The sequence below is a fragment of the Hippopotamus amphibius genome, chromosome 6 (genome assembly GCF_030028045.1).
Source record: "Hippopotamus amphibius kiboko isolate mHipAmp2 chromosome 6, mHipAmp2.hap2, whole genome shotgun sequence".
In the NCBI taxonomy this organism is placed as follows: Eukaryota; Metazoa; Chordata; class Mammalia; order Artiodactyla; family Hippopotamidae; genus Hippopotamus; species Hippopotamus amphibius.
This window is the reverse complement of record NC_080191.1, coordinates 171,154,540-171,172,848: the sequence shown is the minus strand read 5'-3', so window position 1 is coordinate 171,172,848 and position 18,309 is coordinate 171,154,540. Positions and strand designations below refer to the sequence as shown.

Sequence of the window (18,309 nt, the reverse complement as noted above, 5' to 3'; positions counted from 1 at the left end):
TACACTTAATACAGGCTGAGTTTCATCTTTTGAAAGCAGAGTTCAATTAGCCCATTTTGAAATATTATAATGATAAGAATTTTATGCCAGTTTTGAAAAATCTTAATTGTATAAGCTAAGAAAGAAAATGTAAAACAATAAAGCAGAACTTCATATTTCTTTTATTTATGAGTATTTCAAAGTCTTCAAAATACATATTGATCATTGTCAAAAAAAAAAAAAAAAAAAAAAGTCAGGCTAACCCTCAGGCCAAGTCCTGTTTTTACAAAGAAATTGTTATTGAAGCACTATACTCACTCATTTACATATTGCCTACAACTGCTTTCACACTAACAGCAGAACTGACAAGCTGCAACAGAGGCTGTATGACCCACAAGGCCTAAAATATTTACCATATTGCTCTTTTTTTTTAAATTAATTAATTTATTTTATTGACTGTGTTGGGTCCTTTTTTTTTTTTTTGCTGTGCACGGGCTTTCTTTTTAGTTGTGGTGCGTGGGGGCTCCTCATTGCTGTGGCTTCTCTTGTTGTGGAGCATGGGCTCTAGGCGCATGGGCTTCAGTAGTTGCAGCACATGGGCTCAATAGTTGTGGCTCATGGGCTTTAAAGCGCAGGCTCAATAGTTGTGGCGCAAGCGCTTAGTTGCTCCGTGGCACGTGGGATCTTCCTGGAGCAGGGCTCGAACCCGTGTCCCCTGCATTGGCAGGCGGATTCTCAACCACTGCGCCACCTAGGAAGCCCCATATTGCTCTTTATAATAAATATGTGCCAACTCCAGTTCTAAAACAATAAAATGTGATACTATATCTTTGGCAAACCCATAACTGAGAAATATGTGCATTTCTTTTGCTGTAACATGCAACTGTTGAGTAGTTATATCATGTCTTTAGACATTTATTAAGTAGGTAAGTGATGGAAAAACTGACTGTAAAAATCCAGTTAAATTTGTCAGGTTTAAGAATAAAAGGAAAAAAATATTATGGAAATGTTAATTTTAAATGATTTAATCTGCAAAGTATGGAATGGGGCAGGGGGCGGGGGGAAAGGACTAGATTATAAAAATTTTGATGACCACAGAGAGAAAAACTACTTATTGCTCTTGATTAACAAATGAGACATGAGAACATTTTATTTACAAAGGTGAGTAGCACGAGTTATAACTATTATTGCTGAATATCCAATTGCCATACTGTTTATTTCCTTGATGACCTGTTCATTTATATACACTACAAGGGAATAAATAAGATGGCAGTACATCTTACTAGCCATGGGACAACAGTATTATTCTGATATCTGGGGAACGGCATGTTATGTCTAAATTACATAAAATGCACACTCCTCAGGAGAGGAAAAAATAGGATACCTAATACGATTTAATAAAAAGAGTTCTGCATTGAAGGATCTCGCACTGACATCAATTAACCGTATTACTTAGCATCTCTTCCCTCATCTGTGAAATTTGATAATATCTTCTCTATGTCTCTTGTCAGCTTTTTAGAAGAATAAAATGACATAATAAAAATGAAAGTGCTTTGCAAGTGCATACTGTGATGCAAACATAAGGTATTACTAAACGGTAGTGTGTGTACACACATGTGCAAGTGTATCTAATGGCTAATGATCCTTTCTACATGTCATAATTCTAAACAATTACTATATTAATTAATTTAATTCTCCTTTGTACAGAGGAGAAAACTGAAGTGCAGAGAAGTTACTTCGAACAGGTGGACAGCAGTGGAACCACAACATAAGCCCAGACAATCTGGCTCCCGGGTCTGTGCCCTTAGCCACTATTTTATGTTGCTGACATAGACTTTTAATATGTATATAGCATTTAATTTCACTGAACTACTACTAACCTGGTTGATTTTCCAGAACTCTACAATCTGAGCTGCGCTGATATTCACCACTTAAATGCCAACTGAATTCCTGACTGAAAGGACAGTAGTCAGCAATTTCTACCGAACCACCGTAATACGGCAGGTCTTCTGCAGGTACGCCACTGAGTTCATCAAAGTACTACAAAGAAAAAACATTAGGAAGGCAAGAGAGCAGGAAACATTCTATGTAATCAAAACAAAGCCACATGGGACTTCCCTGGTGGTGCAGTGGTTGAGACTCCGTGCTCCCAATGCAGGGGGCCTGGGTTCAATCCCTGATCAGGGAACTAGATCCCACATGCCACAACTAAGACCCAGCGCAACCAAATAAATAAATAAAATATTAAAACAAAACAAAACAAAGCCACAGGCAATTTATAGCAACCCTTTAATGCTGTATAACACAAAGAAGCTATTAATCTATTTTTTTCATACACAGCACAACACAAAGATAGTAATATACTACTTGAAGGGTATTCTAGGTTGTTGTAGTTTTAGACATAAGCCAGGAAAGTAAATCAGTCTGTTTTTTATTAGATGAAAAGTTTGACTAATGTTTTAAAATGATGAATAAGAAGAGTTTTGGGTTTTTTTTGTTTGTTTGTTTGTTTGTTTTTGGTCACAGCATGCAGCACGTTGGACTGTACTTCCCTGACCAGGAATCGAACATGTGCCCCCTGCTTTGGAAGCATGGAGTCTTAACCACTGGACTACTAGGGAAGTCCCAGGAAGAGTTTTAAGAGCTGACAAAAGATAAAATTAATGCACAGAATTAAGATGTTTTAAATACAATGTACTTCAAGTGTTTTTAGGAGACTTAATTTACATGTTGTTTTGACAAACTTGAAAAGACCATGAGAAAATGAATGAGATCATATATATAAAAAACTTTGAACACCAAAGGAACAAGGTATCAGATAAATTTTAAAGACTTCACATCTTATACCAACTCATTGAACTATATTACTAAGCGTAGAAATATACAGTTGCCATCTTATGGTGTCTAAAGCACTCAGTGGGGTTATAAACATATGTAGGAAGCTCAAAATTTAGCAGCAGTCACTTTAAATTCACTTCTGAGATATCATTTCTGACTAATGGGTGCTTTGTCAGAGCTGAGGCTTTTTTAGAAACAGCACTTTAACCAAAAACATAAAGGTCAGATCAGAGATTCAGACTGAACACATGGGACCATTTCCTTCACCTTTTAGATCCCATTAGGCAAACTTTTCTAAAGCAGAAATTCCAAGGCTTCTAATTAAATGGATTAGAGTACCTTAGTTACTTTATTCTATATTGGAGTGTAGCTGATTAACAGCGTTGTGTTAGTTTCGGGTGTACAGCAAAGTGATTCAGTTACACACACATGGATCTATTCTTATTCAGATACTTTTCCCATATAGGCCATTAAAGAGTACTGAGCAGAGTTCCCTGTGCTATACAGTAGGCCCTTCTTGGTTATCTATTTTAAATGTATTAGTATATACATGTCAATCTCAAACTCCAAATCTATCCCTCCCCCCAACCCTGCCCCCCTGGTAACCATAAGTTCCTTCTCTAAGCCTGTGAATCTGTTTCTGCTTTGTAAATAAGTTTAGTTGTATCATTTTTTAAAGATTCCACATTTAAGCAATATATTAATTTGTCTTCCTCGGTCAGTTGCTTTCTTTAAAGAACCTTGGTTTTGATATAAATTAAAGATGAAGACTTTGGAAACAATTAAAAAGGAAATACAAACAATTTAAAAAATAGATCAAAATAAATATTATAAATGTCCCTTACCACTATCACAAGGCACTGCTAGATATTAATTAAATGCTATAAATTAACACATTGGTTATAAAGAAATGGAGGGATTCTTTAGTTTTTTCTAACTTACAGAAAACAAATGGGACCTTATAAACTGAAAAACTTAAGAGAATTCACTCTTCTAATTCAAAATGGAGACTTCTTTTTATGAGGTTGATTTCTGAAACCATGCCCTGAACAAGTGTTACCTGGTACTCCTGAGGCAAAGGTTTTGGAAACTTCTGCAAATTACACACTGCGACTGCTCTCTGGTCCTGTCTGCAAGTTAGCTGTAGTGGATTACTTCTGAGTGTGTCACAGTAGGGGCTCAGCATCTGTCTCCTGCACACAAAGATAAAACACCACGGTATCAAACGTGGAAAAAGATATCACACGTCTATTCTAAAGTCTGTCTCTTCCATCACAATTTCAATACGTTTTAATGCCTTAAAACGAATAGCTAAATCAAGTTATAAACTTACTTTTCAAATAGCAAAGGAAATGCTTAATGTAGGAGAGATTAATGCTAGATATATGACTATTTCACTGTTATTAAATAAGATCCTATTTATCTCTTTCTCCACTTTTGCCAGTAAAATGGAGTCCCAAGGTCCCTAATGAGCCTGCCTTCTTCTCTCTGCCTTTCAGAGTCTTCTTATGTTTGTTTTATTTGTAATGTCTAGGGGTTTTGCTCTACGTAGAAGAAGAAACAGGAAAAAATACATCTACATCTTCCCAGAAATGGAAGTGGGACTTATATTTATATATTATTTTTAAAAAAGGTTTTCTGGAGGAGTTCCCTGGTGGCCGAGTGGTTAGGATTCCAGGCTTTCACTGCCATGGCCCAGGTTCAATCTCTGGTCCAGGAACTGAGATCCTGCAAGCTGAGCACGGCGTGGCAAAAAAAAAAAACCCAACAAAACCCAAAAATCCGCCAGGTAATTGTGATGCACTCAGGCTGAGGAACTATGCTGGGGAATAATATGATGCTGAATTAGTTCACCTGTTGGGTTGCACCTTGCAGGCCTGCAAGCCTCGTAGATGCCCAGCCTCCAGACTGAAGGAAGAGCCCGGAGACAGAGGCAGAGACACCAATGGTTTATTGGACAGGAGATCTCACACATCTGAAACAAAAAAGCCCTGGAGTGACACTCCACCATGTATGGCAGACTGCAGGCAGGACATGGCAGCAATCCTCCCTACTCAGGGGAGAAAGGGGCTGTCGTTTACAGGGGGAACTGGCGTCAGGTGGGCTCCTCAGTTGCCAGGGAAACCAGCAGCTGGGGTGGGGGCAGCACGCAGGGAGCTGCTGATTAAGGCCTACAGTTAGGAGGACTGGCTAGTCACGTGAGTGAAGCAGGGCCTGGCCAAGCAGGGGGTGAACAGAGAACAAGAGAACAGCTATGCTGAATGGCCTGACCATACACCTTTTATGTGGCATTTTATGATTCACGGAACGTTCAAATCGTATATAATATCATTATTCCTAAAAGGAACCCTCCAATGTAGAACTAGTTATCTTCATTTTACTGATAAGTAAAAAGTTTGAGACAATTAGCTTGCCCAGGATCAAACAGCTGATGAGGGACAGAGTATGCAGAACTTTGCAATATATGTGTATTTATGAATTACAGGGTAAACAGAAATGTGTCACGGCTCTGGCCCTCACACGGAAGAGTCTTTCGGTAGATGCTTTCCAACGACACTGTGGCTGCTCACTGTGATGCTACCATAAAGAGCTGCAGATGGTTTCCTACACATTCTGGATAGAGAGCAAAACCAGAAATAAACTGTGGTATCAAAGACATTAGGAGAAAATGCAGCCTTACTTTTGTCTCTGCTGATCAATCCAGAATTTACAGCTCCTCCTGACAAAGTCGCAGCCCATTCCTCGGCCCCAGTCTAGCTTCTCAGCCATGCTGTAATTAGCTTTGTACCAGCTGTGGAAATAATTCAAACAAAGCACTTTATATTACTGTCATTTAAAAAATAACTCCAGCATACCAACCACACATCTCAACAATGAGCAACTAAGACCTCAAAAAGGACATTGGTGACATCCCCACGGATGAGCATTTACAAGCAAAGTGCTTGTTGCACGGGACTGCTGCACAGCGTCACCGCAGCGGGGCCTGGGACACTCCAGTCTCGGGGGAAACATGAGCACTTGAGGGTGTTTTTATATGTGAAAAAAAACAAACCAAACCATGTTTCCACTGTAATTTTCAAAGATGATATAAGTCACAGGGGAGAAAATGGTTAAGGTGTGAGACAAGAGGAATAAAAGGCAAAGAAAGAGTATGAGAGAAAAAGAGAAGGGAGTAAACTGAGGAAGAAAAGTGGAATTACTGGTTGGCTAGCCTTTACCTAATTTGATCCAGTTGGCCCTAGTTTCTTGCTTCCCTGGCCTTGAACCTGTGATATTCTATCAATATGGCCCCCGCGTGACTAAACGTTACAGCATTATAATAAGACAAATGAATACTATGGCCAACACATTAAAAATGTTCCAATTTCAGAGAAAACCACATTGATTTACTTTCCTGGCAAAATTAATCAAAGGCAACGAACCTACTTTTATTAGGTTTTCATCTTTATTCTTAATGACAAGATTAGTTTACAAAAGTTATACAGTCATACAAAATAGCTTCTCTCATGCTTGAATTATATCTTGTCCCCTTAGGATTACCAAAACAGTAAATAAAAACATAGGCTCAAAAGTTGAGGGAATGGCAAGAATCATCCCCTCCACTCCAGCACTTCGCACAAAATCTAACAACAGCCATCCTAGTGGGTGTGAAGTAGCAATGCGGTTTTCATTTGCATTTCCCTAATGATGCCGAGAATCATTTCATGTGCTCATTAATCATTTGTATATTTTTGGAGAAACATCTACTCAAATCCTTTACCCATTTTTAAATTGACTTGTCTTTATACTTTGAGTTGTAAGAGTTCTTTATACATTCTGGGTACTAGATCCTTATCAGATAATTTGCAAATATTTTCTCCTTTCGTGAGTTTTTTCCACTTCCTTGATACTGTCCTCTGAAGCACAAGGTTTTAATTTTGATGAAGTCCAACGTATCTATTTTTTTCTTTGGTTGCTTGTGCTTTTGGTGTCATGTTTAAGAAATCATTGCCTAACCCAGCATCATGAAGATTTACACCAATGTTTCCTTCTAAGAATTTTATAGTTTAGTCTTATGTTTAGGTCTGCAATTCATTTTGAATTGATTTTTGTGTCTCATGTGTGGTGAGGTCCATTCTTTTGCATATGGATATGCAGCTGTCTCAACACCATTTGTTGAAAAAACTACTCCTTCCCCACTGAATGGTTTTGACACCCTCATCAGCATCTTTATTCTTAACCATTATACACGCATGTGTGCACTTTGGTCAGGATGTATTTCTGTGTGAGACACCATGCCTAACAAACTTCTAAATGACATTTTGCAGAATGCGTGAAGGGCTCTGGGCAGTAGAAAGGACCACTTGAGATGCAAAGAGACATTAAAAAAAGGCTATGGCAGTAATCCAAGGAAAAGATAATGGTGGCCTTGATACATGTGACCCCCAAAATAGACAGACTCCTGGGATACTGAAAAGCTAAAAATCAAGCAAGATTTATGATTGATTAGATGTGAGAGGTGGGGAGAGGGTGTTGTCAAGGATGATTCCCAGGTTTCTGGATGGAAACATGATGTCTTTTACTGGGAGAAGAAATTTAGCTAATCTACACTGAAGTCTTATGGATTTATTTATTTATTTATGGCTGTGTTGGGTCTTCACTGCTGTGCTCGGGCTTTCTCTAGTTGCGGCAAGCTGGGACTACTCTTCTTTGCGGTGTGCAGGCTTTTCATTGCAGTGGTTTCTCTTGTTGCCAAGCATGGGCTGTAGGTACACAGGCTTCAGTAGTTGTGGCTCATGGGCGCTGGAGCACAGGCCCAGTAGTTGTGGCGCAGAGGCTTAGACGCTCCACAGCATGTGGGATCTTCCTGAGCCAGGGCTTGAACCTGTGTCCCCTGCATTGGCAGGTGGATTCTTAACCACTATGCCACTAGGGAAGTCCATGGATTGATTGATTGATTTAACTTTAGCTATTTATTTATATAAATTTATTTATTTATTTATTTATGGCTGCATTGGATCTTCATTGCTGTGCCTGGGCTTTCTCTAGTTGTGGTGAACAGGGGCTACTCTTCACTGTGGTGCGTAGCCTTCTTGTTGTGGTGGCTTCTCTTGTTGCGGAGTGTGGGCTCTAGGCTCAGAGGCTTCAGTAGTTGTGGCACTCGGGCTCAGTAGTTGTGGCTCACAGGCTGCAGGCTCCAGAGCACAGGCTCAGTAGTTGTGGTGCACGGGCTTAGGTGCTCCACAGCACGTGGGATCTTCCAGGACCAGGGCTTGAACCCATGTCTCCTGCACTGGCAGGTGGATTCTTAACCACTGCGCCGCCAGGGAAGTCCATGGCTTTATGAAAATTAATTTCCATGTCTACAATTTTAAAATATTGCCAGATACTTAGAAATACCTGGCTCATTTTTCTGTTGCATCAGAAAAAGGAAGAAATGATTTAAAATTCAACAGTGCCGTGATTTCACTAGTGACTCGCACACTCCACAGTGTTTCTCTATCCCACTGGTATCTTAAAGAAACTAGCATTATTTACAGAAGGGCTAGAAATAGGTTGTTAAACAGAGCAGCAGGACCACTTTTGTTGGCCACTGCTTGTTCAGGAGTAAATGGGAAAGAGGTATAACAGCATTAAAAGGAATCTGGCATTTTTTTTTTTCTTTTCAAAAATATTAATTTCCCTACTTGTTCCGCTGAAAATGACAAGAAGCAATGACAACCCAGTAGAAATGAACACAGTCCCTAGACTTTGGTTTCTAAAAGCTATTCTCCATCAGAAGGAGCATTCCAGTGCTCCTTGGAAGACTGGCTGATGCCAGATCTAGGATACAGGGTGTGTGCAGATCAGCCTGGTACATCCTGCCTTACCAGAAAGCAAGGAAGCTATCAAAATCAGAGACTTGTTGGAAAAACCCAGGAGCCCACACACAAAAAAGAAGACTCCCATGGGAGTCATTAAAAACAGTATTCTATTGCTTTACAAGAAAGTTCTACTGCCTTAAAAACCAGGAATCTATACATAAACCAATTTCACTTACAATTTAAAAAGATTGTTTATATAAGCTTTTCCTTCATATCAGCATGGTCTCTACTTATTAAAAAATAAATCTCATAATGCCAGGGATTTAGTTCTATTCATTACTATATGCCTCAGGGTTTCAAACATTTATTGAATGAATGAAGGGAGCTGGTATTGGTAATGGATAGCTAACTGCACAAAATTTTAAAAATAGGTATATTTTACCTCAGTGTAAGATGTCAGTATTTTCTTAAGCTAATATTCACTTCATCTGAATAGTAATCTTAATATTCATTTCATTTTAATAAACAACTCATATAAAAGTCTCATAGCTGTCTTACCCAGTGTCCTCCATTAATGCCAGAGTGATTCGAGAGAGGACTCGGTTCTGGGTGTGAGAACCAGTCATTGCTTCATTCTGAAAATCACCAACAGATTTTAATTAGAAAACCGGACTCCTTGCAAGTCCCAATAATCTTCGTGATTGCTTTGATGTATATTTAAAATGTTGCAAGTGTAAGAGGCTGACAAAATATTGACTTAAAATAGTGGAAATACATAAGCTTTCTTTAAGATGACAAGACTGAAGCTTAAAGCAAAATCTATTTTTTGCCTAAAAAAGTCTATATTGGGTACAATTTCCCTGGAATGGTAGATAACTAGCATTGAGAACTCTGGGATGAAAATGAAGATAAATACATGGAAACAAATACTGTAGGGACTTCCCTGGTGGTCCAGTGGTTAAGACTCCATGCTTCCGATGCAGGGGGTGCAGGTTCAACCCCTGACTGGGCAACTAGGATCCTGCTGTAAAAACATTACACTATTCAGGCAAAGTAAAGTGGGTGGTCGAGACAGATGCCAGATAATGGAATGGGGGAGGAACACTGGCATGAATTACAAAGAACAAAGAAAATGCTTTTATAACCAACTTTCTATACTTTGTGATCAGAAAAATACATAATAACATGTAAAATAAGTATCACAGCATCAAAGGATCAAAGGAGTTGCCTGAGGGACCCAAAATATCATCAAGGTCTACTACCCACCCAATGTCTTAATTCACATAATAAAATTCCTACCAGGAGGTCCCCTAATGATAAGGACATCACTGTCTCTTGAGGAGGCATATTCTATCTTTGGGAAGCTCTGATTATCCTTCTCTTTTTGAATGGCAGGGGGAGACGAGCCACACGGCCTGTGGAATCTAAGTCCCAAGGCCAGGGATCAAAGCCACGCCCTTGGCCATGAAAGGCTGGAGTCCTAATCACTGGACCTCCAGGGAATTCCCATATTCTGCTAATCTTTATGTTGAATACTGGATGGCCATCTCAAGTACTTTAATATCTTTTTAAAAAAGAGTTCAAGGCCACAAAGTTGATTTCAGAGGAAAGGCAGCAGTTAATGAAACTAATAAAATTACTCTTCTCAAGTCTGCCATTGAAAGGTAAGTAAATTTTCACTTCTGGCCAATCTATTGCTCTCTAAAGGGAATCGCTTGAGAAAACTGCTTAAGCAAAATAAACTGAAATTCCCATGTGAGAAGTAAGTGTACATGTCTTCCATAAGTTTCTTCTCTGTGTGCAGTGACTCTTATGGGTATGTCCCTTACAGGCACCTGGAAGTTATGTCTATGAAACTGTTAAAAAAAAGATGTTGGTTCTTATTTGGGACATGGTACTTCTAAGCCAGGCAGGTCCTTGCACCTGTTTGTTACGGCTTCTGCTTATGGTATCTGAGCTGGGGGGGGCACGGATGACAGTCCCTAGATACGTGCTTTCTTCCTTGTACCCTTCTAATGTTTTCTGAATGTGATCTGTTTAGGTCTTACAGGTTTGACTGACTGTTTAGCTAAATCTAAGAACACCTACTGGAATGCCACTCCTGTAAGGCACTGAAGATACAAATAAATCACTCATTATGACATTTTTATGATAAAAAATTTAAAACATAATTATTCATTAACAGGATTACTGCTTCATTCATGTAATACTATGTAGCTGTTTAAAAATAAGTAGATCAAGTATACAGTCTAGTCTACTAATGCATGTATTTCTGTCATGTGAATGAGCTCATGTGAGACTGCTGAATAAGGGAGTGGCATCAGTGTAAGATGGAATCGTGTTGGTTCATAATGATTTCTCCCTGGATTTTAATGCTTTGTGCAATGGAACAACAGCAGCTAAATGAATCACTTCGTTGCACACCTGAAACGAACACAACATTGTTAATCAACTATGTTCCAATATAAAATAAAATTAAAAAACAAACAAAAAACCAAAATAGACCACGACAGCCGAACACAGCAACAGAGGAACGCAGTGTGTGCGTGGCGCCCATGCACTCCACGCTCTTCCAGCTGGCTCAGTGCGGCTAGAGGCTCTGCCTTACAAGTGTCTGTCGCACTGTTCTCTTACCTTTGTACATTTTACTCTTGTCCCCATTACTCAGATTTATAGTCTCCCATCTACCTACCATTGCTTTTTTGCTGTTGTTTAAGGTAAAGAAATACTAGAGTAAACAAAGGAGTTTATTTATTGGAAATATGTCTTTCTAGTTACTAGTTTTGTCTTTCTATCTTACTAGTTTCAGTACTGAGCTAGTACTTTTATTATGACTGATTGCGTTTATTAATAACCTGGTATTTGTGTTCCCCACAAGCCTTGTGATTTTTAGTGTTCGATTTTGAAGAAAGGTTTCTTAGGAAAGCATACATTGTATTATAGCAGAAGCACTTCTACTGCCTTGGAAAGATGTCTAAGATATATTGTTAAATGAAAAAAGTTGCATAAACGTATGAACTTATTTAAAAAAAAAAAGTGTGTTAGTGTGTCTGTCTATCCATCTGTCTATCTAACATTTCTGGAAGGATATTTAAAAAACTTAAACAGTGATTATATATGGAAAGTAGACCTGGAAAGCGAAAGGGGAAAAGGGACTTCTTAATTTTTTTTACTTTATAACCTATTATATGTTAGAGTAAGTTGAATAAAAATTCTTTTATTAAAGAAAAATAGGTCTAGTAAAATTTTAAAATAAACTGACCTCTAATAGCCGCTTTTCCCAATGGTTGAGCTCAGTGCCCATACCACCTTGATTTTCAAGTTCCATTCCCTCCAGAATTGGACACTGAAAGTGTTTTCGTGCTTCATCCTAAGAATCAGAAAATAAATAAATAAACCCTACAAAAGTACAACATAACACAAACTCCTTATCACACTGGATATAATAAAGCAGCCATTAAAAATTACTCTGGTGAGAAGAATGTCTTTTAAAAATATAGTTTTTAATACAATTAAATATGTTGATAACGTCACACTTTTTCTTTGCTACTGAACTATTACTTCTCTTAATATTTTTCCTCTATTTGAAGATTTTGGCTTTAAGTCATATATTTCAAGAAAGTTATAGACTGGTATGATTGCCATTTGTAACTGTTGTGTCAACAACGCAAGTATAAACTGCTCTTATTATGGATATAGTCTTTGTAAGAAAAATAAGTTGCTCATTAGAAAACAATTTTGTTCATTTGGTTTCGACTGTCCTTCAGTTAGAGATTTCCGGGGATGACAAATATCCCAAGAGCAGTGCAAAAGTACAGAGGTCAGAAAGAGCTGTGTGTCGTCTAGGAAGGGGGAAGGGAGAATAGGTTTCTGTCACTAAGTAAGAGGGTGTGATGATTAATTTTATGTGTTATCTTGGCTGGGCCACAGTGCCCAGATATTTGATCAAACATTATCCTGAATGTTTCTGTGAAGGTGTTTTTGGATGACATTAACATTTAAATTAGTGGACTTTAAGTAAAGCCAATCACTCTGTAATATAAATGGGCCAGTCAGTTGAAGGCCTTCATAGAACAAAGACTGACTTCATCTCTGAGCAAGAACGAATTTTGCCAGCCAACTGCCTTTGGACTCAAACTGCAACTCTTTCCTGAGTCTTCAGCTGGCCAGCTTACCTCATTAGATACTGGACTCTCCAAACCGCCATAATTACACGAGCCAATTCCTTAAAATACACCTCTTTCTCTCTTTCTCTCTCAACACACCCTGTTGGTTCTGTTTCTCTGGAGAACCCAGACTAAAACAAACTCCAAATGAAATGACCAGCAACTATGCATATAGCACCAGTGATCGTAAGAGGGATCACAACTTAAAGCAGCGGGTAGAATGGAGCCATAGGAGTCACTGCCACATTTCTATTTCCTCAGATTTCGCTTGGCCTGTAGCTTTACTGTATTGCCTTTATATTACGTTTCCTACTGCAGGCATTAATTCTTACACAATAATGATTAGTAAAGAAAGGACCATAATGAACGAGAAGAGCAGGTGGCTCACAAGACATGTGAGACATCAGTAATACTCACGACAACACGAGGTGTTACTAGAAGATATACAGTGTGAGAAACTCTCTTATTATCTCGAACATCCCATAATCTCTCCACTTTTCGAACTACTTTATCACTCCACTGATATAATCCAAGACTGAAATTAAAGAATAAAAAGACAGTCCTTTTTGCAAATTTACCACCACTTTAAACGTAAAAGTGTTTATGAATATCAATACGAAATTAAAATATTTGAGCTTACTATATACCAAGTGCAAGCAAAGACTTGACAGCATTTTCTAATTTAATCTTTTAAATAACTTTATGCGATTATCATCACTACTTTGCAGATAAAAAGCTTAGAGAGATGAAGTAACTTGCTCAAATTCAAATAGCTGATATTTGGCTAAGATGACAATGAATTACTTCCTCTTAACAAATTTACTGGATAAAATAAAAGCATGTCTAGAGACATATCCAAGTACTGTATATAACAAAACATAACAAAAGGTGACACTAACTTATTAAGAAAGTATAATTTACTTAACTGCTATAAAATTGGTTATCCAACTACGAAAAACTAAAGTTAATCCCTATTTTACCCCATATACTGAAATAAATTCCAGACAAATGTCAGTAAAAATGAGAGTAAGGACCTCTGAACTTCATGAAAGCAATGAGGAAAGTACCAAAATTTGCCAAATGAACTTTTTTTGGAACTCTAGAAATTAACCAAAGGCTTGCAGCAATCCAGGAAGCACTTTTTAAGAAACATGGATGAATCTCAGGAAGAAAAGGAGGCTTTGTGGTGGTTTCCCATGCCCCTTCTCCAGCTCTGTGGCAGCCTTGAAAACCAACAGCCCACAGTCATGGTGAAAACCAGCAACCTGGCAACCAGAGGGAGCAGAATGCACTAAAAAAAAAACAACAAAAAACCAAAAACCATGATCCCACTATGTCTATAAGAGACACAGTTCAGAGTCAAGGATACAAAATGAATGTAAAAAGATGAAAAACATGTACCATGAAAACAGTTCTCAAAAAAGAGCTGGAACAGTTATGTTATACTAATACCAGACAAAATAGGCTTTAAGACAAAAATTGTTACTAGAGACATTTTATAATAAAGAAAAGGTCAATCCACCAATAAGACGTAACAATTATAAACATGTATGTACCTTACAAAAGAACCCCAAAACACATGAAGCAAAAACAAATTCTAAATGGATTAAAGATATGAACGTAAAAATTTCAAATAATAATTTACCAGAAGAGGACTTCTCTGGTGGTGCCAGAGAATCCGCCTGCCAATATAGGGGACATGGGTTCAATCCCCGGAAGATCCCACATGCCACAGAGCAACTAAGCCCGTGTGCCACAATTACTGGGCCTGGGCTCTAGAGCCCGTGAGCCACAACTACTGAGCCCTCAAGCCACAACTACTGAAGCCCACATGCCTAGAGACTGTGCTCTACAAGAGAAGCCACTGCACTGAGAAGCCTGAGCACTGCAATGAAGAGTAGCCCCCACTCGCCGCAACTAGAGAAAGCCCTTACAGCAATGAAGACCCAACACAGCCAATAAATAAATAAATAAATAAATAAATAAATACATAAAATAAAAATTAAAAATAAAATTTACCAGAAGAAATTTAGAAGAATATTTTTATAATCTTTGTAGGGCAGAGAAAACTTTCTGAAGCAATAAAATAGGTGTATTTAATAATATAAAATTTTAAAACTTTTCTGTATGGCAAAAATATGATAAATAAAAAGATAACTAAATGGGGGAAAACAATCTCATTTGGGGGGATCTATCTTGCACAAATAAAAGCACTACTACAAAAGTGCTATATTTATTACAGAATCATTTTTTTCTGTCTTTTCCTATATTACTTCTTTCTTTTCTTTTTTTCTTTTTTTTTTTTTTGGTGGTCTGTTAGTCTCTTTATTCTTCTGTTCTCTTTAATGTCCTTTCAGAGGGGATATTCAATGGGTATCTTTTCTTTTCTTTTTAATCTTTATTGGAATATAATTGCATTACAGTATTGTGTCAGTTTCTGCTATACAACAAAGTGAATCAGCCACATGTATACACATATCCCCATATCCCCTCCCTCTTGAGCCTCCCTCCCAACCTCCCTATCCCACCCCTTTAGATCTTCACAAAGCATCAAGCTGATCTCCCTGTGCTCTGTAGTAGCTTCCCACTAGCCATTTATTTTACATTTGGCAGTGTGTATATGTTGATGCTACTCTCTCACTACATCTCAGCTTCCCCTCCCCATGGTGTCCTGAAGTCCGTTCTCTATGTCTGCATCTCTATATGGAATATTACTCATCAATAAAAAGGAATGAAATTGAGCTATTTGTAGTGAGGTGGATGGACCTAGAGTCTGTCATACAGAGTGAAGTAAGCCAGAAAGAAACAAGTACTGTATGCTAACGCATATATATGGAATCTAGAAAAATGGTACTGATGATCCTAGATTACTTCTACCACTGACCCTATGAATCTCTCATTCTCACCAATAAAAGAGAATATAAAGAAGCAATTTTTTCCACTATTATTTTATGATGATTTTATACATTATTCAAAGAATTACATGGTGAACACCTGTATACTCAATAAATATTATTTAGATTCTACAACTAACACTTTGTTTTATTTGCTGTATCATGTATCTGTTCATCTACTCATGCCTTAGAAAGATTATTCTTAATTCCTTTTCTTTTCCGTGGCAAGGCAATGTTTAAACATAAATAGTGAACAAAGCCAACAAGAAAATAAATAGTTTTTACCTTATTAATAACTCCAATATCCTTTTCACCCTTCACATTTCAAGATTAATGGTTTCTCCAAATAAACAGGTTAGGGCCAAATCTGACTCTAACACCTGAATTTCTTATTACTCTATTATCTCCATTTATACTGTAAGCCTTCCTGCTTTTGAGGAATATCCTGAATATAAGAAAGCACTGTAGGGCTTCCCTGGTGGTGCAGTGGTCAAGAATCCGCCTGCCAATGCAGGGGGCCCGGGTTCGATCACCGGGCCGGGAAGATTCCACATGCCCGGGAGCAACTAAGCCCATGTGCCACAACTACTGAGCCCATGCACCACAACTACTGAAGCCCAAGTGCCTAGAGCCCATACTCCACAAGAGAAACCACTGCAATGAGAAACCCAGGCACCGCAACGAAGAGTAGCCCCCCTCGCCACAACTAGAGAAGCCCTGCGGCGCAAAGAAGAGCCCATTGACCAAAACGAAGACCCAATGCAGCCAAAAATAATAATTAAAAAAAAATGGTTCTTGTGTGTAGGTATCTCTCTCCTCCCTACCTATATCACTACGTAGATGCTGCCTATCTCACTATTTACAAGTTTCCCTTAAAGACCACAATTCTTAGGAAAGACCAGACTACTCCCATACTGCCAAATCAACACAACCTGGCAAGTAAAACATCTATTTCTACACTAGAATTTTGTTTCTTCACACGTACTCTAAAAAATACTACAATAAGTAGAGCATTATCTGTTTTAATATTTATTCACTTTACCTAAATGGAGCTCTCTGTATGAGAATTAGTTTTTATTTTACATCCGTACACCACTACTCTGATAAAGATACAGAACAGTGTCAGCACCCCAAGAAGGTTTCCTTATGCCCCTTCTCAACCTGTTCAACTTGCACGGCATTTAATAGCCTGCTGCTTCAAGTAAAACTACTAATCTGTCTTTTACAGTTGAGTATTGCTAAACTCCATACAACTGGACTATGACTTCTTTTGCTCAACCTTGTAACTGTGATGTTCGTACACATTTTTGCATGTAGCAATAATGTGTTCTTTTTAGTGCCTTGTAGGTTTTGATATAGGAATATATCACAATTTATGTATCCACTCTTCTATTGGTAGACCTTTGGGTGGTTTTCATTTTTTGTTTATTAATAATAAAACTGCCATGAACGTTCATGTACATGTCTTTTTTTGGACATGTGCTCTTAATTTAGAGATTTATTTTTTATATAAATGCATGCAAATGGTTATAGTTCTGTGACTGATATTCTATATAAAATTCTTGACAAATTTTTTTTAGTATTTCTTAGTATGATTTCTTTTAGGCCCTGAACCTCTAGGTCACTGCTAATATGATAAGCTAAATAAAATACCAGTTAACATGTAAATATTGCCGTGTGTAGGCAACAATTATTAAAAAAGCAAAATATAACCAGCCCATATTTTCCTATGACCTGACTCTCCTGTAAAGTAATACAAGCTACAGAGTGGTGGAAAGAGCTCTGCCTGGCAAAAAGAGTCTGGCTCTTTGTATAAGTCACTTACGTTTTTTCCATCTCAATTGTTTCATCTATAAAATGAAAAGGTGAAGCTACTAAATACACGTTTTTTTATCGGAGTATAATTGTTTTACAATGTTGTGTTAGTTTCTGCTGTACAAGGAAGTGAATCAGGTCTCTGTATACATATACCCCCTCCGTCTTGGACCTCCCTCCCACCCTACCCCCCATCCCACCCACCTAGGTCGTCCATGACACAGCACCAAGCTGAGCTCCCTGTGCTATACAGCAGGCTCCCACTATGTTACCCACGGTAGTTGTATATGTGTCAGTCCTTATCTTCCGGTTCATCCCACCCTATATCCTACCCGGTTCTAATAAGACAGGAGGCACAGTCTTCTGAGGCTAGCCATACAGCCACTATTATTTATGGACCTTAACATACTATGATTCTCAGATTCTAGTCCTCGCACCCTCCTAAGAGAGAAGAGCAAGAACAAAAAACCCCAAATACCTGTAGTTAAAAGGTGGGAGACCATCTGCAAATCTTGAAGTTAGAGGATGTCCATCTTTATCACGGTAGAATGCAAACAGCCCAGCAGAGAAACCCTGTAAGAAAAAGTTCAAAATGTCTTGCAGTGAAAAATATCACATCTGATTATAGATATCACAACATGCCACTATCAAAAGAGAACACTGAGATATAACCACATAAAAGCGTCATGCCAATACTTCTACAGGAACTTGCCAAATACTGGAATTGGACTGAAATTAAGTGTTTCATATTATGAACTTTAAATTCTAATTACTTGAGATAATTCTAAGCGAGGAAACCAAAAGCGACAGTCACATTCGATTGGTATAGACAAT

General features: G+C 38.1%; 1 protein-coding gene across 5 annotated transcripts in view; it reads right to left on the bottom strand.

Moving 5' to 3' along the window:
- Nucleotides 1-18,309, bottom strand: part of LMLN (leishmanolysin like peptidase) — a 63,711-nt gene that overhangs the window by 18,210 nt on the left and 27,192 nt on the right. For 4 of the 5 annotated variants that reach the window (XM_057738770.1, XM_057738769.1, XM_057738768.1 and 1 more), the window contains 7 exons: nucleotides 17,954-18,048; nucleotides 13,184-13,301; nucleotides 11,863-11,970; nucleotides 9,159-9,235; nucleotides 5,498-5,608; nucleotides 3,878-4,010; nucleotides 1,860-2,019 (listed from right to left, as the gene is read on the bottom strand). In XM_057738770.1, the coding sequence (XP_057594753.1) occupies nucleotides 1,860-2,019; nucleotides 3,878-4,010; nucleotides 5,498-5,608; nucleotides 9,159-9,235; nucleotides 11,863-11,970; nucleotides 13,184-13,301; nucleotides 17,954-18,048 (802 nt within the window). The remainder of the gene's footprint in view (nucleotides 1-1,859; nucleotides 2,020-3,877; nucleotides 4,011-5,497; nucleotides 5,609-9,158; nucleotides 9,236-11,862; nucleotides 11,971-13,183; nucleotides 13,302-17,953; nucleotides 18,049-18,309) is intronic. The other variant, XM_057738772.1, reaches the window with a different exon arrangement.